Source organism: Hippopotamus amphibius, chromosome 11 (genome assembly GCF_030028045.1).
Source record: "Hippopotamus amphibius kiboko isolate mHipAmp2 chromosome 11, mHipAmp2.hap2, whole genome shotgun sequence".
In the NCBI taxonomy this organism is placed as follows: domain Eukaryota; kingdom Metazoa; phylum Chordata; class Mammalia; order Artiodactyla; family Hippopotamidae; genus Hippopotamus; species Hippopotamus amphibius.
In genome coordinates this window covers 35284411-35304107 of record NC_080196.1, presented here as the reverse complement: position 1 = coordinate 35304107, position 19697 = coordinate 35284411, and the positions used below count along the sequence as shown (strand labels likewise).

Genomic DNA, 19697 nt, shown 5'->3' with positions numbered 1-19697 from the left:
AGCTGCAAAGAGAATGAGGTCATGGGGCAGAGGCTGTAATTCGTTTCATGTTAAGACAGTAATGTAAGTCTGATACATAAGCAGTGTGCATTCAGAACACTTACACCTGATAGCAGGTCGGGAAAAGAGAACAGGGACTCTAGTTTAAGAAGGGAAACTGAGAAGTCATAACTACTCCAAACATGTGAAGGAAACCACAAAAGACACAGACTTGCTTCTGCTGTGAAAAGAAACGAATCACTCCCTTGGGGTTGATACGCCAACAGCCTCAGCCCATGGTCATCTTGCCTCTTTCAGAGCCTTAACTACTATTTAATTTCATGGAAAAGTAGACATCTCCAAACAAAAGGAGTGCTATTCACCAAAAGAAAAAGGCCTTATCAGCGTGGAACTTAATAAGGAAAAGTATTTATTTGTGCCTTGCACAATTTTTGAAAGCCGTTACTGCTATTCAATTTTTGGTATTTACTACAGTGCTGGGTGCAAAGTTAACAAACGAAAAGTTAACTGAATAAATGAATTACAGGATGAGTGAAATGATATAGACAGTAATTTCTTAAGACCTCAAATTCCATTATCATGACCCTTCCAGGCAGCCCTATAAGGGTTCGGGCTACAGAAGAGTTCGGCGCATGTCACAAACATGCTTGGTCTGCTGCAAAGTATGTGCACTTTCAAGAATGTAATGCTTACATGAGGTAAAACCTGGACGTCACCACCCCCAAAGTAGCATATGCCAGTCCACACTAAGGTAAATATCAAAAACTTTAACTGCTCAGCATTAAACTAACCAAAATTTCCTCCTAGGTACCTCAAAAGAAAAAAATGTGTGTGAGGAATATTTGAAACACTCACTTTAGATAAATGAAATGATACAAATCACAATCAGTACAAACTAATAATTGAACAATAGTGGAATAACAAAATATGAATTTGACTATTTTGGTACAGAGTGGTCCAAATGGTTGCTCACATTTGTTAAAATCAGAACTGAAACAATGACATGTATACAGAAATAGATGAAGTGGTTCCTGTACAATAGTCTGGTGTATCGTAAAAGCTCCAATCCCTGCTTTCCACCGGTCAGGCCACGTGGCCTCAGGAGAGCAGTCAGGTGGACTTGAAACCATCTTCACTGAAACCAACCTCCACCTGATAGGCTCACTTCACATCCTGGCACAAGTGGTCACTCTGAGACTTTATGACTTGCTTTCTTCTTTTTCCTCTGGTATTGTTTCCCAGATTGGCTTCTTGATGTGTTCTGGTAACCGTTCTAATTTTGTCTAAAGAGAGAAAAACAAAAATAATATAACGTGGACTTAACTGAACTCTCTAGCCACAGACTGGATTTATTCCCTCTGTTCCCCCAACTCCTCTTGACTTTTTTCTTTTACCCTCTCATCTTGTTGTAGGGCTTTGAAAAAGAGATGGAAACTCAATGGTAGATAAACACTCTTACATATGCGATCTATTTGCTCCTCAGTGATCTCCAGGACCACCAATCAATGTGGAACCCCTGTCCAGACAACCGCTAAGAGGGAACGAGGCATCAGATGTGGCTCTGGGAGGACATGGGCTGCAAAGGCAGCATTCTGTTGAGCTGTTCCCACTGCGTGGGGTGGGGGGGTGGAGACCCCAACCACTGAGGCAACTCTGCCTTCAGGTCCTCCCCTCCACCCGGTGGGCTGGAATCAGGAGCCAATGCATCAACACAACAATACACATCTCCCTCCAACAGAGGGAGAAATTCAAGTCATACCTTTGTAACTTCCATGGCAACTCCTTCAGGTAAGTTTCGCTGAATATATTCCAAGTAGACATCCGCTGTACTTCCAGTGAGATGTTCTAACTAAAATTTCAAACATGAAATTGGTTCATGCTATGCTGTTTAAGCAGAAATTTCAAGGGTTTTTTTGTTGATTTTTTTTTTTTTTTTTTGGTAAAAGCAGTAGAGTCTTTTCTTCGTCTGTGAAATCTTACAGAATCCCAATTTAAAAGGAGAGAAGTGCAGATCCTCTGGTTGAACTAGATGAGGGGAGCACGGCCTCAATGTCCCCTTCCTCTCAAATGTCTTAAAGCCAAGACTCCATGGAACCCAGGTGGCAAGCATGGTATCAAAACAGTGTAAGAGTTTCAGAAAACAACTCAAAACAAAAGGAAACAAAAGGCTAAATTACAGGATAGAGTTAGTATAAGATTTTCTGTGTGCTTCATGGCGAGGTGGATAAAATTTTGGATTTTCCTTTTTCATTTAAGGGTAGGACTATGTCTTAATATTTGTACTCTCAATGCCTAGTACAGAGCGACTCATATAAAAGATGCACAAGCACTTGTATAAATAAGATTTACCAGTCATTTACTATGCAACGAAATATTCAAAGTGCTTTAGATAAATACCTCATTTAATCCTCACACTGACCTTATGAGATGGGTACCATTATCATTTCCAATTTAAAGATGAAAGACTTGAGGCACAGGTCACAGTTAGTAAATGCCAGTACTTGAACCTGGCTGTCCAACTCCAGAGCCCATGCCTTCCTTAACCACAAGACTGTGCTGACCTGGATGTCTGCACAAATGAATGATAATAGACGCATGAAAAACCTTAATGCTGCCCACTGTGGACATGGAGAATTCAATGAGCACATGAGAATTAGTAGAGCTGTGTGAAAACTTAGCTAGAATTTTTGAAATATAAGCAAAATTATTCCAACGCTAGCTTACTAAATAAAAATTAGTCAACATAACGTGCATTACTGAGTTAAAGAATGAACTACTCTGAAGGATGGCTCTGAGTTTGATTTTCCTATCATGTGGTTTCCATAAAAAACACTTACCTTGTCTACAACCATCAGGCATGGGCTGACTGAAAGAAAGTCCACCAGGCAATGTGTGAAATTTGGGGCATTTCGAAAAAATACCTGAATGTCTGAAATAAACTCACCTCTAAACATCTGTAAAGTGTTCTCATTTCATACTGAACTCTGTGCTTCTTGAAAATATGCACCGATTTGAGAAGAGTAAATCGCTCTATCTTCCTTGGAGGTTCATGTCTGGAAAATTAATGGGCAAAGCAACATACTTAAGCTGAGTGATGTTAGAGCCTGAGTCACTGATATCAAAGCATGATTCCAGGATTTCATGGGTCAGGCTCACGTTCAATTATAGGCATTAACTACCATTTACAGACTTTCATTTGTCAAGATTGTCATCTCTAACAACTGCTGTCATGAAGGTCAGGCCAAAATAAACCCACAGACAGCAACAGGAACATTTGCCACAGGCCCAAAAACAAGCCTTGGCATGTAAGTGCACACACACACGCCTCCAGCTTTCAGACCCTTGAGGCCCTGCACTGACCAAATATATGAACTGTGAGGAGCAGCACTGTGTGCTGGACATAGTTGTAATGTCTGCTGTGTGTGTATTACAGATACATCAATAAGTATAAAACTATGGTCTGTTATGGGAAACGTGTGAGTTCCTTCAGTTTTGTCAGAAGGCAAGACTGGCAAAGCTCCAAATGGGCCTCGTTCAACATCAGAAAGGGCAGCTGACAAGACAAAGGAGGCAGTTATACTTGACTTTGCAGTGACTTCAAGGCCATATGAAGCTTCCTTGCTCATGCATGAAAGTACTGGGTGAGTGGTGTTTCTTAAGGCAGTTTTAAAACAATGGATATAATAGCAAAGATCATCAAATCCAACAGGCCTAAAAGAATTGCTTGTTCACTTAATCCACCTCCCTACCCCATGGAGATTCCAGACACAAGGGCTTCTTGGGCCTCCTATGTCTATGCAATTTCTAAAGAAAGGATTCCTTCATTTTCCTTGTTCACTCATTCTAGTACTTAAAAATTCTGGTAGACAGGAAGGGATGATCCTGCTTAGAATAACAGAACAAACCTAAACTCTCCCCATCATGCGTTTCTATCCCATTTTAAGAGCTCAGACCTAGCTGGGACTGGCACCATTTTCATGATTGTGTTATAGCAGCTAACAGATCAGATTAAGAAAGATCATACTTACACTTTAATAGAGATACCAAGTTCTTTAGCAGCAAGCACTGCAAAATATTCATAACTGTCCAATACAGCCTTATCATGGCCTTTTACTAAAACTGACAAGCGCTTATATAACGTGTCTGGTTCATCAGAAATGGTTATCTGCAATTTTAAAATCAAAAAGAAAAGCTTCAGTCATGGTTCCTCTAATGTCTATAACTGGAAAATTTAACATATTACCCTCAACTGTACAACTTCAGAGTTTACTAGTAAGTGGGGAGAAAAATGCTGAGTAACATCTTAACACAGCTAGCTTAAATATCTGGATACTACCACATTCAGACTTCATGATGACCCTTAAGAATCAGTTAAAGTACAGTTTGAATCAAAAGGATTTCCAAGCAACCTACAAAATCAGCAATGGAACATTCTAGCTTAATAGTTACTGAACCCCAAATACACAATGGGAAAGGATTTGGGGGTCTGTTAATAAAAGCAACCTGGTTGGAAGACCTGGATTGAGAATTAAACTCTGCTACTTCAAGATGAATGACAACGGGCAAGTCACATAATCTCACTGCACTTTAGTTTTTTCACGTATAAACAGCACAATACCTGTGCTACAGCTCAGGGCATTTCTGCTGGGAACAAATAAGAAAGCATGGATTTAAGTGCTTATAAGTTATAAGACATTGTTAAACAAAGGCGGGCTACTGCTATTCATATGCTTTTTATTAGGTCTGTCCATGTTTATTTTGCCTGCCTAATAGAAAAATTACTCATTTCTAATTAAAATGTTATGACACTGACTGTACATATAACTTCTACCTCTTCCACCCTAATACTTAAAGATCTCAGAAATGATGGGTTTGACATTTCTGACTTTCTTCCAAGAGGCGAATTACCTTCGCTTTACTCATCCACCAAACCAGTAATTTATATTACTAATCCAATGTTTCAGGGTTAAGTTACTTTGCCCCTGAAAGGAGATCTACTTACTAACCAGGAAGCTAGTTATTCACTCTCAATTACCCCAAATAGGGTTGTTGGAGGAAAAGAATATACTGACGTCCTATCTCGTAAGCTGAGGGACAAGGGAGGGGATGTATCGCCCTAACATGTGTAATGACTGCTCTCCACAGGTTTTTAAAGATATTCTGAATCTGTTACAAATATTAAAAATCAAAAGATTTTGCACAAATATTTGATTTTCACTTAGTTTGGAAAATTCAGACAATCTGACATCACTAGGTCTGACTTCCCACACGGCAACAACTGGCTACAGTAAGTAGCAGCCGTCTTGCTTATAAAGGGTACAGTCTGCCACTGTGCCCACCCTGTCACCTTTCCTTATAGGCCTGGCCTACACAGGCACCTGAGCTGGGGACCCGGGGTTTATATATGCTATTAATGAAAACACTGACCCAGCAGTCCATTAGGTATAACACAATTCCATTTTGGTGTGCGTGGTGTGCACAGATAACTATATACAGACAAAGGGCTAGAAGGATTCATACCAAACAGTTAAAGGGGATTATTTTTGAGGGGTGGGACTGGAAACATTTGTAACTTGTGAGGATTTAAAAAAACTACAAATAACACAGAAACTGCTTGATGGGATCATGGCTTTCACTTAAAGGAAACATGGTCACACAGCTGCTCCTGGGTTTCCTCTACTTGTGATGATGCTCTCTCTCACTGTGAGCAGTAAAGCACTATCCAGGCCCAGACTCGATGTCTTAAAATGAAAACAAAGACTCGAAGGCTACAAAAAAAAAGTTTCTACAGTATAACACCAAGTATTCAACATCATTAATTATGACAACTCTGCACACTATGCTGAGCTAAAAGGAAAAGACTGCTCATTCCCACAGTTATTTGGGGTAAATAATTTATTTGATTAGCTCTTACCTTGATAGCCTGGAAGCAACCCTGAGCACTCAGGGACATTAGAGAATACTTTCCTCAGGTGCACTGTGCACCTGCCAGTATTCCAAAACAAATTTTCTTATTCATAAAGTGTTTCCGAAACAGCCCCAAATGAAATAATGAGGAAAATTTATTGCTAATGTAGCTTGTAGCTTCTCAAGCCAAGAAATAAGGAGTGCATACCGTAGGTTTGGTCAAATCCTTGGGAACATCAACGTGTAGGTTAGAAAACTGTACCCACTTCATATTGGTGCTGCTATGTGTGAAAACAAAGAGAAATCTAAGTAAAACAGCACAAGAACCTATTTTCTTATTCAATTTAGCACATCCAATTATATACTTACAGAAGAAAGCCACCATTTTTGGCTGTACTGCTTCTAGAATTGCTTACAGAAAAATTCCTCGAACCCTTAAAAAAAGGAGGATGTGTGTTAGAATTAAAATCAATTCCCAAATCATTCATAGTTTCCATTAAAAACCAAAAGATGCAGGATGCTTCAAATAACAGGCTATCTCATTACTTTAGATGAAGATATGGGGGTAACTAAATTGCCAAATTAGATTTCATTAAAAAAAAAAGGACAATGATAGAGTTGATAATCAAAAAGGACTCTCAAAATACTACAGACTCAGGAACAAGAACTTTTTTTAAAAAAGCAATTCTCATATTACTATCTATGAATTAAATATGCAGACATCAAGGAAGAAAACATGTGACTTCGTTTTCAGATTATTTTTTACAGATTAAATATATTTCAATATAATACTTTACTTGAATATTTTTGAACATTAAAAAAAGTGACTTTATAATTTATTAAGCTGGAATAAGAATTCTAAAGTACCCTTCTTTTGAAGCTTTCAGACACCTTTTCCAGCATATTTATTTCTTGGCTTGGCTGGGACAACTAGCTTATAAGTAAATTGAAAATACACACTGGAATTTACACTCATACCACTACTATGCCTCATACTGCAACAATCCAGCATCTCCAAATCCTTTACTGTCAGCTCCCCCTAGTGGAACAAAACTTCTAGTTATAGGAAACCTATGGTACTGTATGAAACATGTAATTTGCCACCTGTTTTTTTCTTAAGCTTTCCTGAGATTTAAAAGTGTAACCTGAGAAACGGAAAGCTCAACAAGATCCTTAAAAACACTTTAAAGATGAGAATAACAGTTTAGTACAAATGAAATTTAGTTAAAACAAGGGAGGGTCACCTAAATTATGTTAAAAAAAAAAAAAAAAAAGCCTATTCTTAGATTATCCTTTTCCCCCTCTTTACCTAAGATGGAGGCAAAGCAAAACTTTCATATACTCCCCTGGATCAAAGGGAAAAAACAGAAAGAAGAAAGAAAATCAAGCACTGTACAAGGAAGTAAGAGGTATCTGCCATTCTCCACACATAATCACAGAGAAAACTCCCTCCTCACATTTATGCCCCTGAACCCACAATCCAGTTTTGAGGAAGGAACACAGGTCTAAGGAATATGACACTTCCCAAGCACCTTCTCCCAGTACAAATCCCTGCTTTTAATAGTTGGAGCCTAAAGTGCTGTTACATCCACAAAGAAACCTTAAGAAGTTCTTAAGTTTTCTTCCCTTTTTTGAGCGGGTGGAGCCTATTCTGGATAAGTGGTCTTAAAATAGTTAAAAATTTCAACCTCTAACACCGCCTGACTTAAGAACAGTCGTTCTCAAAGTGTGGTCTAAGGACCTCAGAGGGGCTCCTGAGACACTTTCAGAGAGGGTCCGGGATACTAAACTTGTTTTCATAATAACAGTAAGATGTAATTTGCAACTTTCCCACGCTATTCTCTCACCAGTGTACAGTGAAGTTTTCCAGAAGCTGCATGATCTGCTATGAGAGCCAAGCTGTCTACCATTAAGCCAGACATTAAAGAGATTTGCAAAAACATAAAACATCGCCACTCTGTTCTCTCAATTTGTTTTGGAAACTCTAGTTGCTTCCATAAAAACGTCAATTCTGTTGAGATGTAATGAGTTTATTAGTACTATTTTTAAATGAATAAGCATTTTTAAGGTTCTCGGTTGTATTTTCGAATAAGCTAAAAATCGACAGCTAAAACCCACAGAAAACAAAGCTCTTTGGAGTCCTCAACCGTTTTTAGAGTGTAAAGGGGTGCTGAGGCCAAATAATTTAAGAACCGCTGCTTAAATTTTCGCTTTTTCTCCAAAGAACCGAGCAGAGGATATCTAACCCACTCCTCTAGCTTCAGCGACTCTCGTCTAAATGTCAGAAAACCCGGGTATCAGGAAGGTATCTCAATCTGGTTCCGTGGGAAGCGTCTAAAATCTCGTGCCACCTAAATTTCGCGAGGTGAAGGTTCTTGACTTCTCTGAGCCTCAGTTTACTTTGCAAACGTGAAAGGCGGGGTCTGGAACATTCGCTGTTCAATATCCTTTCCAGCTCTAACATTCTACGATTTTTTTTGTTCCTATCTTTGCCCTGACTCATTAACTTATGTTTTATCCTACGAGAGAATTCGAGATAAAAATCAGTCCTTTCCTCGCCATCTTCTTGCAAACGGGCCGAGGTACGGAATAAGTACTACAGAAGGCTCCAGATGGGAAAAGTGACAGGTGGCAGCCAGACGTAATGATAACTGTCTCTGTTAGGCCGCCTAGTCCCTCCAGCGTGCCTCTTACCTGCCATAGACGCCTGCCCAAAGCCCCAAACGCCGCTCGCGCCGCCATCTTGCCTTTCCCGCTTCCCCGGACCGTTTCCGGGGTCATAGAGACGTTCCCTAACCATAGAGTTCTGCAAGAGGAGAGAGTGTATCATTGTGTTCCGTCACAGGGACAACCATAGAGACGTGATTCCACGCATTCTGAGGGTGTATCTGTGAATACAGCCGGCTTCCTTCTGGTCGCCACCTGGTCCATACGCCGTATAGTTATAGCTTCAGCTTGTGTTTAGATAGTTACCGAGTTAAGCGCTTTCCTCTTCAAATCATGTTTGTTCTCTGCGGTTCCTGTTTTGTTGGAGGCAAATATAAACATATGCTTGGAAAAAATATAGCTAATATATTGACAGTGGTTATCTCTGAGTAGTGGATTTATGGTTGATTTACTTTCTTATTATAACGGAGCAAAGAGCTTGTGTGCCCCGTGGCTGGCAGAAAGCCTGAGAGCGGGAGTTGGTAGCAGAGTAAGGATTTATTGCAGGGCGTCAAGCAAGGGAGTAGAAGACAAGCCTCAGATACACTCCAGCTTGGTCTTTGAGTTCCGGTTGGTTGGCTTGTTTTTTAAAAGGGAAGAACATAGAGGCCGAGATTAATCGTTTTGTGGCATTTCTGATTTGTAGTTTTGGGAGTCAGCTGGTTTAGGATTCCCTGGCCAGGTGGTCCGTGACTCAGGGTCAGCTAGCTCATCTTGCCCTGGAGAAACAACCTATGTTTGTACTTTAGTGGTGATAGCTATAACAGCAATAGCCTTGACCGTCTGCTCAGTGTCCTTTTCAGAATCAGACTCCCTCTTTCAATTGTGACATTCAAAGTTGGCTGGTCTCTCTTAGCCAGTGGAATTTTCCTACAGCTCTCCAACTCTGTTGCTGCTTCTGAAGCATCAGGCTCTCTTCCGGGATGGCTGCTCAACCTGCCTCTGCCCGCCTTGAGGGGGCCTTAGCTGGGTAAGTGTTCTGCAGCTGCTAATCATGGTGACATTATGGCTTGCAAACAACTTTTCCCTATATTCCCTAATCTGACCCTCACAAGAAGACATATATTTTATCCTAATTTAATAGGTGAGGAAACAGGCTCAGAGATGAAGTGACTCATTCAAAGTCATATGGTGAGGATGGACCTAGAGTCTGTCATACAGAGTGAAGTAAGCCAAAAAGAGAAAAACAAATATTGTATGCTAATGCATGTATATGATATCTAAGAAAATGGTACCGATGAACCCAATGACTGGGCAAGAATAAAGATGCAGATGTAGAGAACGGACTTGAAGACACGGTTTGGGGGGGGGGGGGTTGTGGAGGGGAAGCTGGGACGAGGTGAGAGAGTAGCATTGATATATACACACTACTAAATGTAAAATAGTTAGTGGGAAGCTGCTGCCTAACGCAGGAAGATCCACTCGATGATTGGTGATGACCTAGAGGGGTGGGATAGGGAGGGTGGGAGGGAGACTCAAGAGGGAGGGAATATGGGGACATAGGTATAAATAGAGCTGATTCACTTTGTTGTACAGCAGAAACTGGCAGAACAGTGTAAAGCAATAATACTCCAATTAAAAAAAAGTCATATGGCGAGTTAGTTACAGCTGAACCAATAATCATCTTCAAAATCCTAGTTCAGTGCCTTTTCCGCTCCTGCAGCACCCCTGGTGCTGACTCTGTGGTACGGTCCAGTTCTACTTAAGTCTCTTTCGGATGCAAGGCGTAGAGACCCCCAGCTTCTCCACACTCCTCCAAGAAAAGTTTATTTTTTTATTTTTAAAGACATATATGGCTTTTGCAACCAATTAAGCCGACTCTGCACTTTTCCCCCTGGGGGCCCAGTGGGCAGTGGCTGCAAACAGCAGCCTTCTTGGTAGTGTATGCAGCCTGTTGCCTGTACAGGTTGCCCTACGGGACCTTGGAGACAGCCCTTTCCAGGGGACATTCATGACTGTCATGCCATCCCCAATCTAGGCTCCAGACAGATATGCGCAGTGCCTTAGGAAAGCCCGAGGGCACAGTGGCCAGGGTCCACATTGGCCAAGTCATAATGTCCATCCACACCAAGCTGTAGAACAAGGAGCATGTGATTGAGGCCCTCCGCAGGACCAAGTTCAAGTTCCCTGGCCCCCAGAAGAGCCACATCTCCAAGAAGTGGGGATTTACTAAGTTTAATGTGGATGAATTTGAAAACATGGTGGCAGAAAAGCAGCTCATCCCGGATGGCTGTGGGGTCAAATCCCTAATCGTGGCCCCCTGGACAAGTGGCAGGCCCTGAACTCATGAGAGACTTGGCGCTGTCCCCTCCTTACTCATGCCCATTAATAAATCCTACTATCCTGTCAAAAAAAAAAAAAAAAAAAAAAGACATGTATGGCCTGAACTGCTCCTGCAGCTGGGAAAGTGGGCTCAAAGCCGCCTTAGGGACTGGATGCTCTCTCCATGGGTTTTCTCTGCTTAAAAATAGTTTCTGCTCCCTCAGAATTCTGCTTGCTGCCTTTGGCTCACCAGGTTTCTCCATTCACACTCTCAAATGTGGGAATTGGATTTGGTCCCCTCATTTTCCAGGGCTAAACCATGTCATGGTCATCAAACGGACTATAGGCCTCAGGTGTCAGCCCTGGTCCAATTAGCTGGGGGCAAGGTGGGAGTCCTTGTGAGGGGCAGACTCAGGTTTTGCCAACAGTGGGGCTGTGGACAGGGCCCTTTGGAATGGTGTGTGGGCATGGACAGTGTGTTTTTGTGTTTTTTTTACATGTGGAAGTTCTTAGTTTATCAGCATGGACAGTGTTCTGAAGCTTGGCCAGTCCCTCATAGATCTCTTCCCTATAACCTAAACCTTCAAACCTCTGAACTAATGTAAATGAGCAGGAGATCAAGTTGGTGCAAGTCCACCTTGCTTTATATCCTGGAAGAATAAAAGTGTGTGCATCAAATATTTCTACATTAAATCATGCTTTGATTGCACCAGTCATTCTGTTTTAAAAGACAGCCCTTCACTTGATTGTGACGGTTTCATGGTTATACACTTATCTCCAAACTCATCAAGTTGTACACAATAAATATGTATAGCTTTTTATGTGTCAATCATACCTTAATAAAGTGGTTGGGAAAAAAAAAAAAAGAAATAGCAAGACTGCCAAAAATAAAATTACGCAAGTAGAGAAAGTAATGACCCCAAACAGCCCAGAGATCTGTGTTGTATGTTAAGGATGTGTGTGCTGGAATGCAAATCAAACATGTATGGCTGCTTGACCTTTACCACTCAAACAGAAACATTAAACACTTCCCTTGGGGGCGTGTGGGAGGAGGACAGCTCTTTTCAAAAGATTCACTCTCATATAAAGAAATAATCAAGAATGAACAAATGGGACCTCATGAAACTTAAAAGCTTTTGCACAGCGAAAGAAACCATAAACAAGACTAGATGGCAACCCTCAGAATGGGAAAAAATAGTTGCCTATGAAACAACAGACAAAGGATTAACCTCCAGAATATACAAGCAGCTCATGCAGCTTAATACCAAAAAAGCAAATAACCCAATCCACAAATGGGCGGAAGACCTAAACAGACATTTCTCCAAAGAAGACATACAGATGGCCAACAAACACATGAAAAGATGCTTCAACATCACTCATCATCAGAGAAATGCAAGTCAAAGCCACAATGAGGTATCACCTCACACCGATCAGAATGACCATCATCACAAAATCTGGAAACAACAAATGTTGGAGAGGGTGTGGAGAAAAGGGAACTCTCCTGCACTGTTGGTGGGACTGTAAGTTGGTACAGCCACTATGGAAAACAATTTGGAGGTTCCTTAAAAAACTACAAATAGAACTACCATATGATCCAGTAATCCCACTACTGGGCATATACCCAAAGAAAACCATAATCCCAAAAGAAACATGTACCATAATGTTTATTGCAGCACTATTTACAATAGCCAGGACATGGAAGCAACCTAAATGCCCATGAACAAATGAATGGATAAAGAAGATGTGGCATATATATACAATGGAATATTACTCAGCTATAAAAAGGGATGAGATGGAGCTATATGTAATGAGGTGGATAGACCTAGACTCTGTCATACAGAGTGACGTAAGTCAGAAAGAGAAAGACAAATATTGTATGCTAACTCACATATATGGAATCTAAAAATGGTACTGATGAACTCAGTGACAAGAATAAGGATGCAGATGCAGAGAATGGACTGGAGAACTCGAGATTTGGGAGGGGGCGGGGGGTGAAGGGGAAGATGAGACGAAGCGAGAGAGTAGCACAGACATATATATACTACCAACTGTAAAATAGATAGCCAGTGGGAAGTTGTTGTATAACAAAGGGAGTTCAACTCGAGGATGGAAGATGCCTTAGAGGACTGGGATGGGGAGGATGGGGGGACTTGAGGGAGGGTGGGGGGGAGTCGAGGGAGGGAGGGAATAAGGGGATATGTGTATAAAAACAGATGAACTTGGTGTACCCCCCCAAAATAATAAATAAATAAATAAAATTAATAAAAAATAAATTAAAAAAATTTAAAAAAAAGAAATAATCAGCCCTTTGGCTCTTTTATACAGGGATATCTGAGACACAAAGATCACTGTGGTTCACTTAGGAATATATTATTCAATTTCTTAACATGCCTTCCTAATTATGTTTTGTTTATATCAACATTAAAACTCAGCCTCAGGGACTTCCCTCCTGGTGTGGTGGTTAAGAATCTGTCTGCCGGTGCAGGGGACACGGGGTCAATCCCTGGTCCGGGAAGATCCCACATGCTGCGGAGCAACTAAGTCTGTGCGCCACAACTTCTGAAGCCTGTGCGCGTAGAGCCCATGCTCTGCAACAAGAGAAGCCTCCACAATGAGAAGCCCACACACTGCAACTAATGAGTAGCCCCTGCTCGCGGCAACTAGAGAAGGCCAGAGCGCAGCAACAAAGACCCAAGGCAGCCAATAAATAAATAAATAAAATTAAAAAAAAATTAAAATAACTCAGCCTCAGTCCACAGCTGAGTGGCTGTGGCTAAGGAAGGTAGACTGGGAGTCTGTGGAATTCAGAACTGACTTTAGGTAAACTCAAAAGAGGTTTTATTTACACACACACACACACACACACACACACACACAGAAGCATACCTGGAAGATTAGAGATAATTAATTTAAAAAATAGTTGCTGAGCACCTATTATAAATTGCTGTGCTATGTGGGTGATGGTGAGATGGTTCAGGGATAGTAATAAAGCATGACCTTTGCCCTTCCTAATGGTGGAATTGGATCTGTTCCCAGGACCCAATGTGTTCTAAGTATTAAATTCCTTGGCAGGCAGGAAGGAATGATGTCACAGTCATCTTTATCCACTCAACATCCCCATGTATAATGCAGCGTGGAATAGTGTCTGGTAATGAACGAAAAAATAAAACAGTAGGAAAAAGCCTTCAGATTGGTCACCTGAGCCCCTGGAGGCAGAATTTAAATTTCCAACACTGGCTAAATGCACAATGTTTATAGAAGAAGAACTGTTTTCTTTGGTACGGGACTAAAATTGATCGCCCAAATTAGGAGTATAAAACTCCAAAGGAACTTAGATCAAGGTCTTGAACAGGTATGCCCCGCTTAAATCAAATTCTGGATGAAATCCAGAATTTCAGATTTCTCCTGAACTTTGCTAAAAAGTTTACTAAAACATAAACACACTTTAAAGAATTTGGAAATCGAGATCAGCAATGCCTATAAACCAGGGTGGACCAATTTTGTTGGTGGTTCCCTGTGAGATAAACCACATGTAATACTGAGCTCCCTCAAACTGCAGTGTGAGTACTACGGGTTAGAGACCATCAAACCTTCAAGTGGTTCATCCGCTTCTTGAGAAGCAGAAACATTTATCTTGGCTTCCAGGGTGGGGTGGGGGCACGTATATGTGCATTAAATCTGATCAGCAGCCTTCTAAACCGGTCTCCAGAAACCAGCTAACGGTAAATTAGCATTGATAAGTCACTTCAGCGGCTAGAAAGAAGGAATGTTTAAGCCAAATTAAACTCAAAAAGATAACATTTTATTTTCAGAGCAGCTGATGCAATATTGAATCGGGTTTTCACAAATAAATATGACAGTGTCTATTTGGTTACAACTCTGTTTGATGAATGCCTATCTATAAGAACTGTAATAAATTTCTGAGAAGGCTGATGACTGGAACCTTTTAAGTAAAATTCTCCTGGCTTGCTTTCTGGAAAAAAAAGTATTGTGGCAATTAAAATGCTCATCACTCAGGGGGAAAACCAACCTAGAATGCCCTAGTTGTTTTTGTTTTTAAGGAATGCACCTTTTGAGGACAAGTCTATAAAACATCTTTATTTATTTGTTACATAGGATGTTTAAATATAACTTTGCTTTCAAGCTTCGAACTTTTTTTTGAACCCCTGGGAAAATAAGACTTTTGGTTCACCTTAACAAAAACTGACCTAAGAAGAAACATTTTTAGCAAAATGTATTACAAAATTCACTAGAAAATACTGTCCTCTTTGTGCCAAAATGTTACATAAAATCCTTATTAAAAATACACACGTTACAAAAGAAAAAAGTATGAATATGCTATACATAGTGCTTTTGATATGGACCAAGGGACCTGCATTCCGGGGAAAATACAGTGAAGCACATTAGATATTATGATGTCAACTTAAAATAGTGCAAACCGGAATAAATTACATCCTAAAATGGGAAGGCATGCAAGTCATTTCCCGCAAATAGAACACAACGAAGCCAGAACAGGAAGCCATCACAACCACTATTTAAAAATGTTTTCGTTTTTATTACATTAATTTTTTTCAAAAATACTTTTCTTTACAATAGAACTCCTAGAAAATATTTACACCCTTCCTCTAATAAAATAGAACAGCAGATAAATATATTTGAAAATAAGATGGGTTTTTCCATAAAATATATCTTTTAACTTTTTATATACAAGCTTTCTCAAAGAGGTCTAAATTCACTAATGGAAAACTATCCGATAGTAAACAGTAACTGTGTTGAAGACATAAACCATTGGGAAGAAAAGTTCTTTAGGGCGGGGAGAGGTGGGGGTGGGGAGATACAACACAGACATGCAGGCGGAATCATTTCAGGAAAACAAATAAGTGCAATATTTTACTATGAAGTCAACTCTAAGTTGATACTGTGAAGAAAAATACTAATTCAGGAAAGTGAACTGTCTCGTCAAGGAGGAGTTCTTTGGTTCTTTCAAGTCAAAAATGCGAATGCTATACTGCATGGAAAATCAAAATTAAATTGTGCACTATATTTTTGCCTTGGCAACTCAGTTTATTTTAATGTTTTAAACTGGAACGGCCGGGCAACTCTCCAAACAGAACGAGTACATTTGCTTTATAAACATTTTTTTCCGGGTGTTTGCTCCTTTGCTAGATAAGCTTTCATAGACCCAACAGCAGAACTATTCCAGAATCCCTCTCAGACACCAACAAGCAGAGGGAAGTAGCCCCTGGGACACATGGGATCAGCCGATGTTACAGTTGGAATCGTTCTGGAATAGTTCTGCCACAAGCTGATGCCCTGCCCAGGCAGTTCTGAACTCAAAACAGAATCATCTGTCAGAAATGTCAGCAAATGAAATACTTTTACCCCTAAAGAAAGATAAAGGAAATCTTCAGGACCCCCTTTTCTGAAAACAGAATGGTGGCAATGAAAAGAACCTTTGTATTCATCTTCTGTCCATGGCTTTCCTGAGATTCAGAGGTCACTGCCTGCGTGGGGCCGCTGTGGGTCTTAAGTGTTCACTAAATGCTTTTGATGAGATAAAGATGCTCAGGTCCTATCCTCATGCTTCCGCTGACATCCTCTTTAACTTCAAACTATTACTGTGCCAGGAAAGGACCCTGGCAGGATTGCCACACCTGCAGGAGCTGGGGCATTGGCCTACCTGGGGTGGGGGAAGGCCTGAAAGCCCCTGCTCGGAAGTCACCAGCCAGAAACATTGGCTCTGAGCTGGGGCCACGTCCCAGTCTGAAGGTGCACACTCGTTTGCCCTGACGGAAGCCATGGAGGAGTCTGACTCAACTCAAAAGCCTGAGCTAAATGCCATTTTTGAAGGATTACAGGTTTATTACCTTCAAGTATGAACAGCAACCCTGCTGACAGGGACAGGAAGAGGCAGAGCAGAGTCATGTAGCTTGGAGAATTCTAGGAGGACTTTGGTAAATGACTTTGAGTACATTCATTGTTTGAATGCAAACATGGTAGCTGAACTGGTACCTGAAACCATTTTTGTTGGCCTTTAATGCTATTCCCCTTGCATTTGCCATCAGATTTGTTAGAAAACCCTTTTCCTCAGAGTGAGCGTCAAGGGAAACTCTGGTCCAGCATGGGGGAACGACAGCAAAATCCCAGTGAAAGAGGTTTCACAGTACTTCCAAGTGGCACACAGTAATTTCAGAACTCCACCAACCATTAACAGTGCGGCAAAAAAGAATCGGCTCTTCTGATCTAGCTTTTGGGCAAAAGAAGACCTCTTGGCACTCCAGGGACTATAATCTGTGCTCCTCGACCATCCTCCCTAAAGACAGCCCTGGCAACTTAACAGTTGGGGTTATTTTCCTCCAGATGGATTTCCAGTCGTCTCAGGCTGAAACACGCCTTTGTTAACCCATGAATTGGAGTCAACCAGTCTTCAGAGAACTGGGAAGAGGACCCACTTGTTCTATAAACCATCTTCTTAGTAAATCACTGCCAGGGAGGAAAAGCCTGTAATAATACAGTACTCAGTTTTTAGAAACAGGCCAAATGACAGGCAGGGCAGGGAGAAAAATTATTTTCACATTTGGTCAACTCTTCAAATGACGTGTGTGCTAGAAGAAGGCCGCGGAACACAGGGCTGGCTTTGCTCACTGGAAAGCTACTCCCTAGCATGGTCTCCCGGCAGACGTCATGTTCACTGCAAACTGCGGAATGAGGTCAGCACAAAAATGACTCTTGGTGGGAAAGGATGGCCCAAGACCCCAGCACAAAGAAAGTAGCCTGCTTCACACACACACACACACACACACACACACGCTTGCTCACTCACGCAAGCTTTGAAATAAAAGGCAACCAGAATGGTTGGCATCTGAAAGCAAAAGAACATGGACGTCAGGTTCATTCCCAGCCAGGAATGAGTTCATGGGAATGTAGCCCAGATGAAACACATCTTAAAATAGAATTGTGCCAAGTATTTATTCCCCCCCAACCTCCCACAAAAACAGTTGTTTTTAAATAAAAGGAAAAAACCCCAATTTTTTTCTAAACCTGAAAAAAAACGACCATTTTTTAAACAGGTAGTTTAAAATGGTTACAAAACAAGCAGGCAGTCCAGGTTTCCTGATGAACGAGGATGGAGACCATGGGTTTTCGCTGTCTCTAAGCAACACACAGGGCTTTAGAGTTCCGCATCACCCTGAAGCAAAACTGAATCTTGATCATCTAAGAGGAGACCGGTGTCCACGACCTCGGCCTCTTCCATGACGCCTCCTAACTGTTGGACGACGTCATCGTCGAGGATGTCCACGTCCTTGATGGGCTTGATCAGACTCAGCTGGTCCAGGGGCAGCAGCCCCGGCGGCCCGACTGGCCCCGTAGTCCTCTCGATCGTGGCTGCCATTTCAGCCGCAAAAGCCGCCTTCTGGGCTTTCTGCCTCTGCTGTTCCTCCTGCTGCCTGTGAGTTTTCATGTGTGCATTTCGGCTTTTGATCTTGAAAAAGACTCTATAAAAATTAAGAAAAAGAAGCACATGAAATTTAGAAGATTCGAGTTCTTGGAAATCCAAGGGGTCCTATAGGGAGTAGCAGCTGCATGGTCTGATGTCTGGTTTGGGGTGGCTCTAACAGAGTCCCCATCTCCTTAGCACCTAAGACCTCCTCCCCCGGTGACCTGTCACTTCTCTTCTCTCCAAGCGTTCCAAGGAAAGGGGATGGGGAGAGGAACACATTTACGGTGTGCTGGGCTTTCTCCCTGTGACAACGGAGGATGAATCCTCAAAGCTTTCCTGTCCATCTGTGGCCTGGGGCACATGCCTTTTTCCCTCCTTATCTTCCCCCTTTCTCTCACGATCACTGACCAAGCCCTCTCGACTAACCTAAGAATCCCCAAATCATGCTGCCAAGCTCTGTTGATTCCTACCATAAAACAACCCATCCTTTGCCTTTGGCCTCCTGTCCCTGTTAGTCCTGTAAAAATTCTAGAGGGTCTGCTGCACACACAAATAGCTGCTCTTTCCTCCACACTCTCCAACTGGACTGTTGTCCCCTCCACTTCAGCCCAAGTGCTTGAGATCGCTAGTAACTGTGTGGCCAAATCCAACGGCCCCTCTTCTGTCTTCACTGTACTTGACTTCTGAGCTGCACTGACCACTCCTCTTCACCCAAGAGCCCTTCTTGTTTTGGCCATCATATATCATCGTTTCCTCCTGTATGCTTTAGAATGAAAGAGTGGTTCTCAGCTGAGGGTGATTCTGCCTCCCAGGGAGTATCTGGCAACATCTGGAAACATTTTTGATGGTCACAGCTGGGTGGTGGTGGTGGTACTTCTGGCATCGAGTGGGTAGATGCCAGGGATGTTGCTAAACATCGTACAATATAGAGGGCAGGCCCTCTTCCCCAAACAAGGAATCATCAGACCCAAAATATCAGTGCCAAGTTTGAGAAATCCTGGGATAAGAGGTCTGCCAACCTGGTCAGTGGGCCAAATCCCGCCACTGCCTGCTCCTGTAAATAAAGTTTTACTGGAACACAGCCAAAGAAAGTAGCCTGCTGTATCATTTCTGTTTACGTTTCTGTATACGTACTGTTTCTGTATCATCTGTGGCTGCTTTTGCACTAAAATGGCAGAGCTGAGTAGTTGTTCCAGAGACAGAATGACCTGTAAAGCCTAAAATATTTCTATCTGGACCTTTTTCAGAAAAACTTTTGTCTAGATGTGAGACTTTTAGAGAGGGAGGATGGCATAAACATTCGTTCCTGAGTTCATTAAGGAAAAAAAACTGATTTCTAAGACCCATGTCTTAGGGCAGAGTTGATGAATCACCACTGGAC

The 19697-nt window shown here is 41.7% G+C and overlaps 2 protein-coding genes and 1 non-coding gene across 33 annotated transcripts in view; 1 reads left to right on the top strand and 2 right to left on the bottom strand.

Moving 5' to 3' along the window:
• Nucleotides 1-388: 388 nt before the first annotated feature.
• MRPS10 (mitochondrial ribosomal protein S10) lies at nt 389-8674 on the bottom strand. 3 transcript variants are annotated; one of them, XM_057700529.1, is made up of 7 exons: nt 8602-8674; nt 6277-6341; nt 6116-6188; nt 4029-4165; nt 2945-3053; nt 1760-1849; nt 389-1283 (listed from the first exon to the last, which is right to left on the bottom strand). In XM_057700529.1, exons 1-7 carry the CDS (start codon nt 8647-8649, stop codon nt 1200-1202), a joined length of 606 nt encoding a protein of 201 aa, XP_057556512.1. In that variant the 5' UTR covers nt 8650-8674; the 3' UTR covers nt 389-1199. The 3 variants fall into 3 exon arrangements, with proteins under 3 accessions (XP_057556512.1, XP_057556513.1, XP_057556511.1); XM_057700530.1 differs by having other exon boundaries at nt 6116-6185; XM_057700528.1 differs by lacking the exon at nt 8602-8674 and having other exon boundaries at nt 6277-6404.
• Nucleotides 8675-10412: 1738 nt separating this feature from the next.
• Nucleotides 10413-10547, top strand: LOC130832146 (small nucleolar RNA SNORA70). Its single transcript, XR_009048226.1, has one exon. It is a non-coding gene; the product is annotated as a small nucleolar RNA SNORA70 (small nucleolar RNA).
• A 4143-nt stretch (nt 10548-14690) lies between these two features.
• Nucleotides 14691-19697, bottom strand: part of TRERF1 (transcriptional regulating factor 1) — a 195752-nt gene continuing 190745 nt past the window's right edge. For all 29 annotated transcript variants that reach the window (XM_057698390.1, XM_057698385.1, XM_057698394.1 and 26 more), the window contains one exon: nt 14691-18371. In XM_057698390.1, coding sequence (XP_057554373.1) covers nt 18047-18371 — 325 coding nt within the window. In that variant the 3' untranslated portion in view covers nt 14691-18046. The remainder of the gene's footprint in view (nt 18372-19697) is intronic.

Coding starts and splice junctions, on each gene's coding strand:
- MRPS10 (XM_057700528.1), bottom strand. CDS start 6,404: ATGGAAACTATGAATGATTTGGGAATTGATTTTAATTCTAACACACAT. Junction 6,189..6,276: donor AAAAATGGTGGCTTTCTTCT/GTAAGTATATAA, acceptor TTTCACACATAG/CAGCACCAATATGAAGTGGG. Junction 4,166..6,115: donor AGGATTTGACCAAACCTACG/GTATGCACTCCT, acceptor TTAAAATTGCAG/ATAACCATTTCTGATGAACC.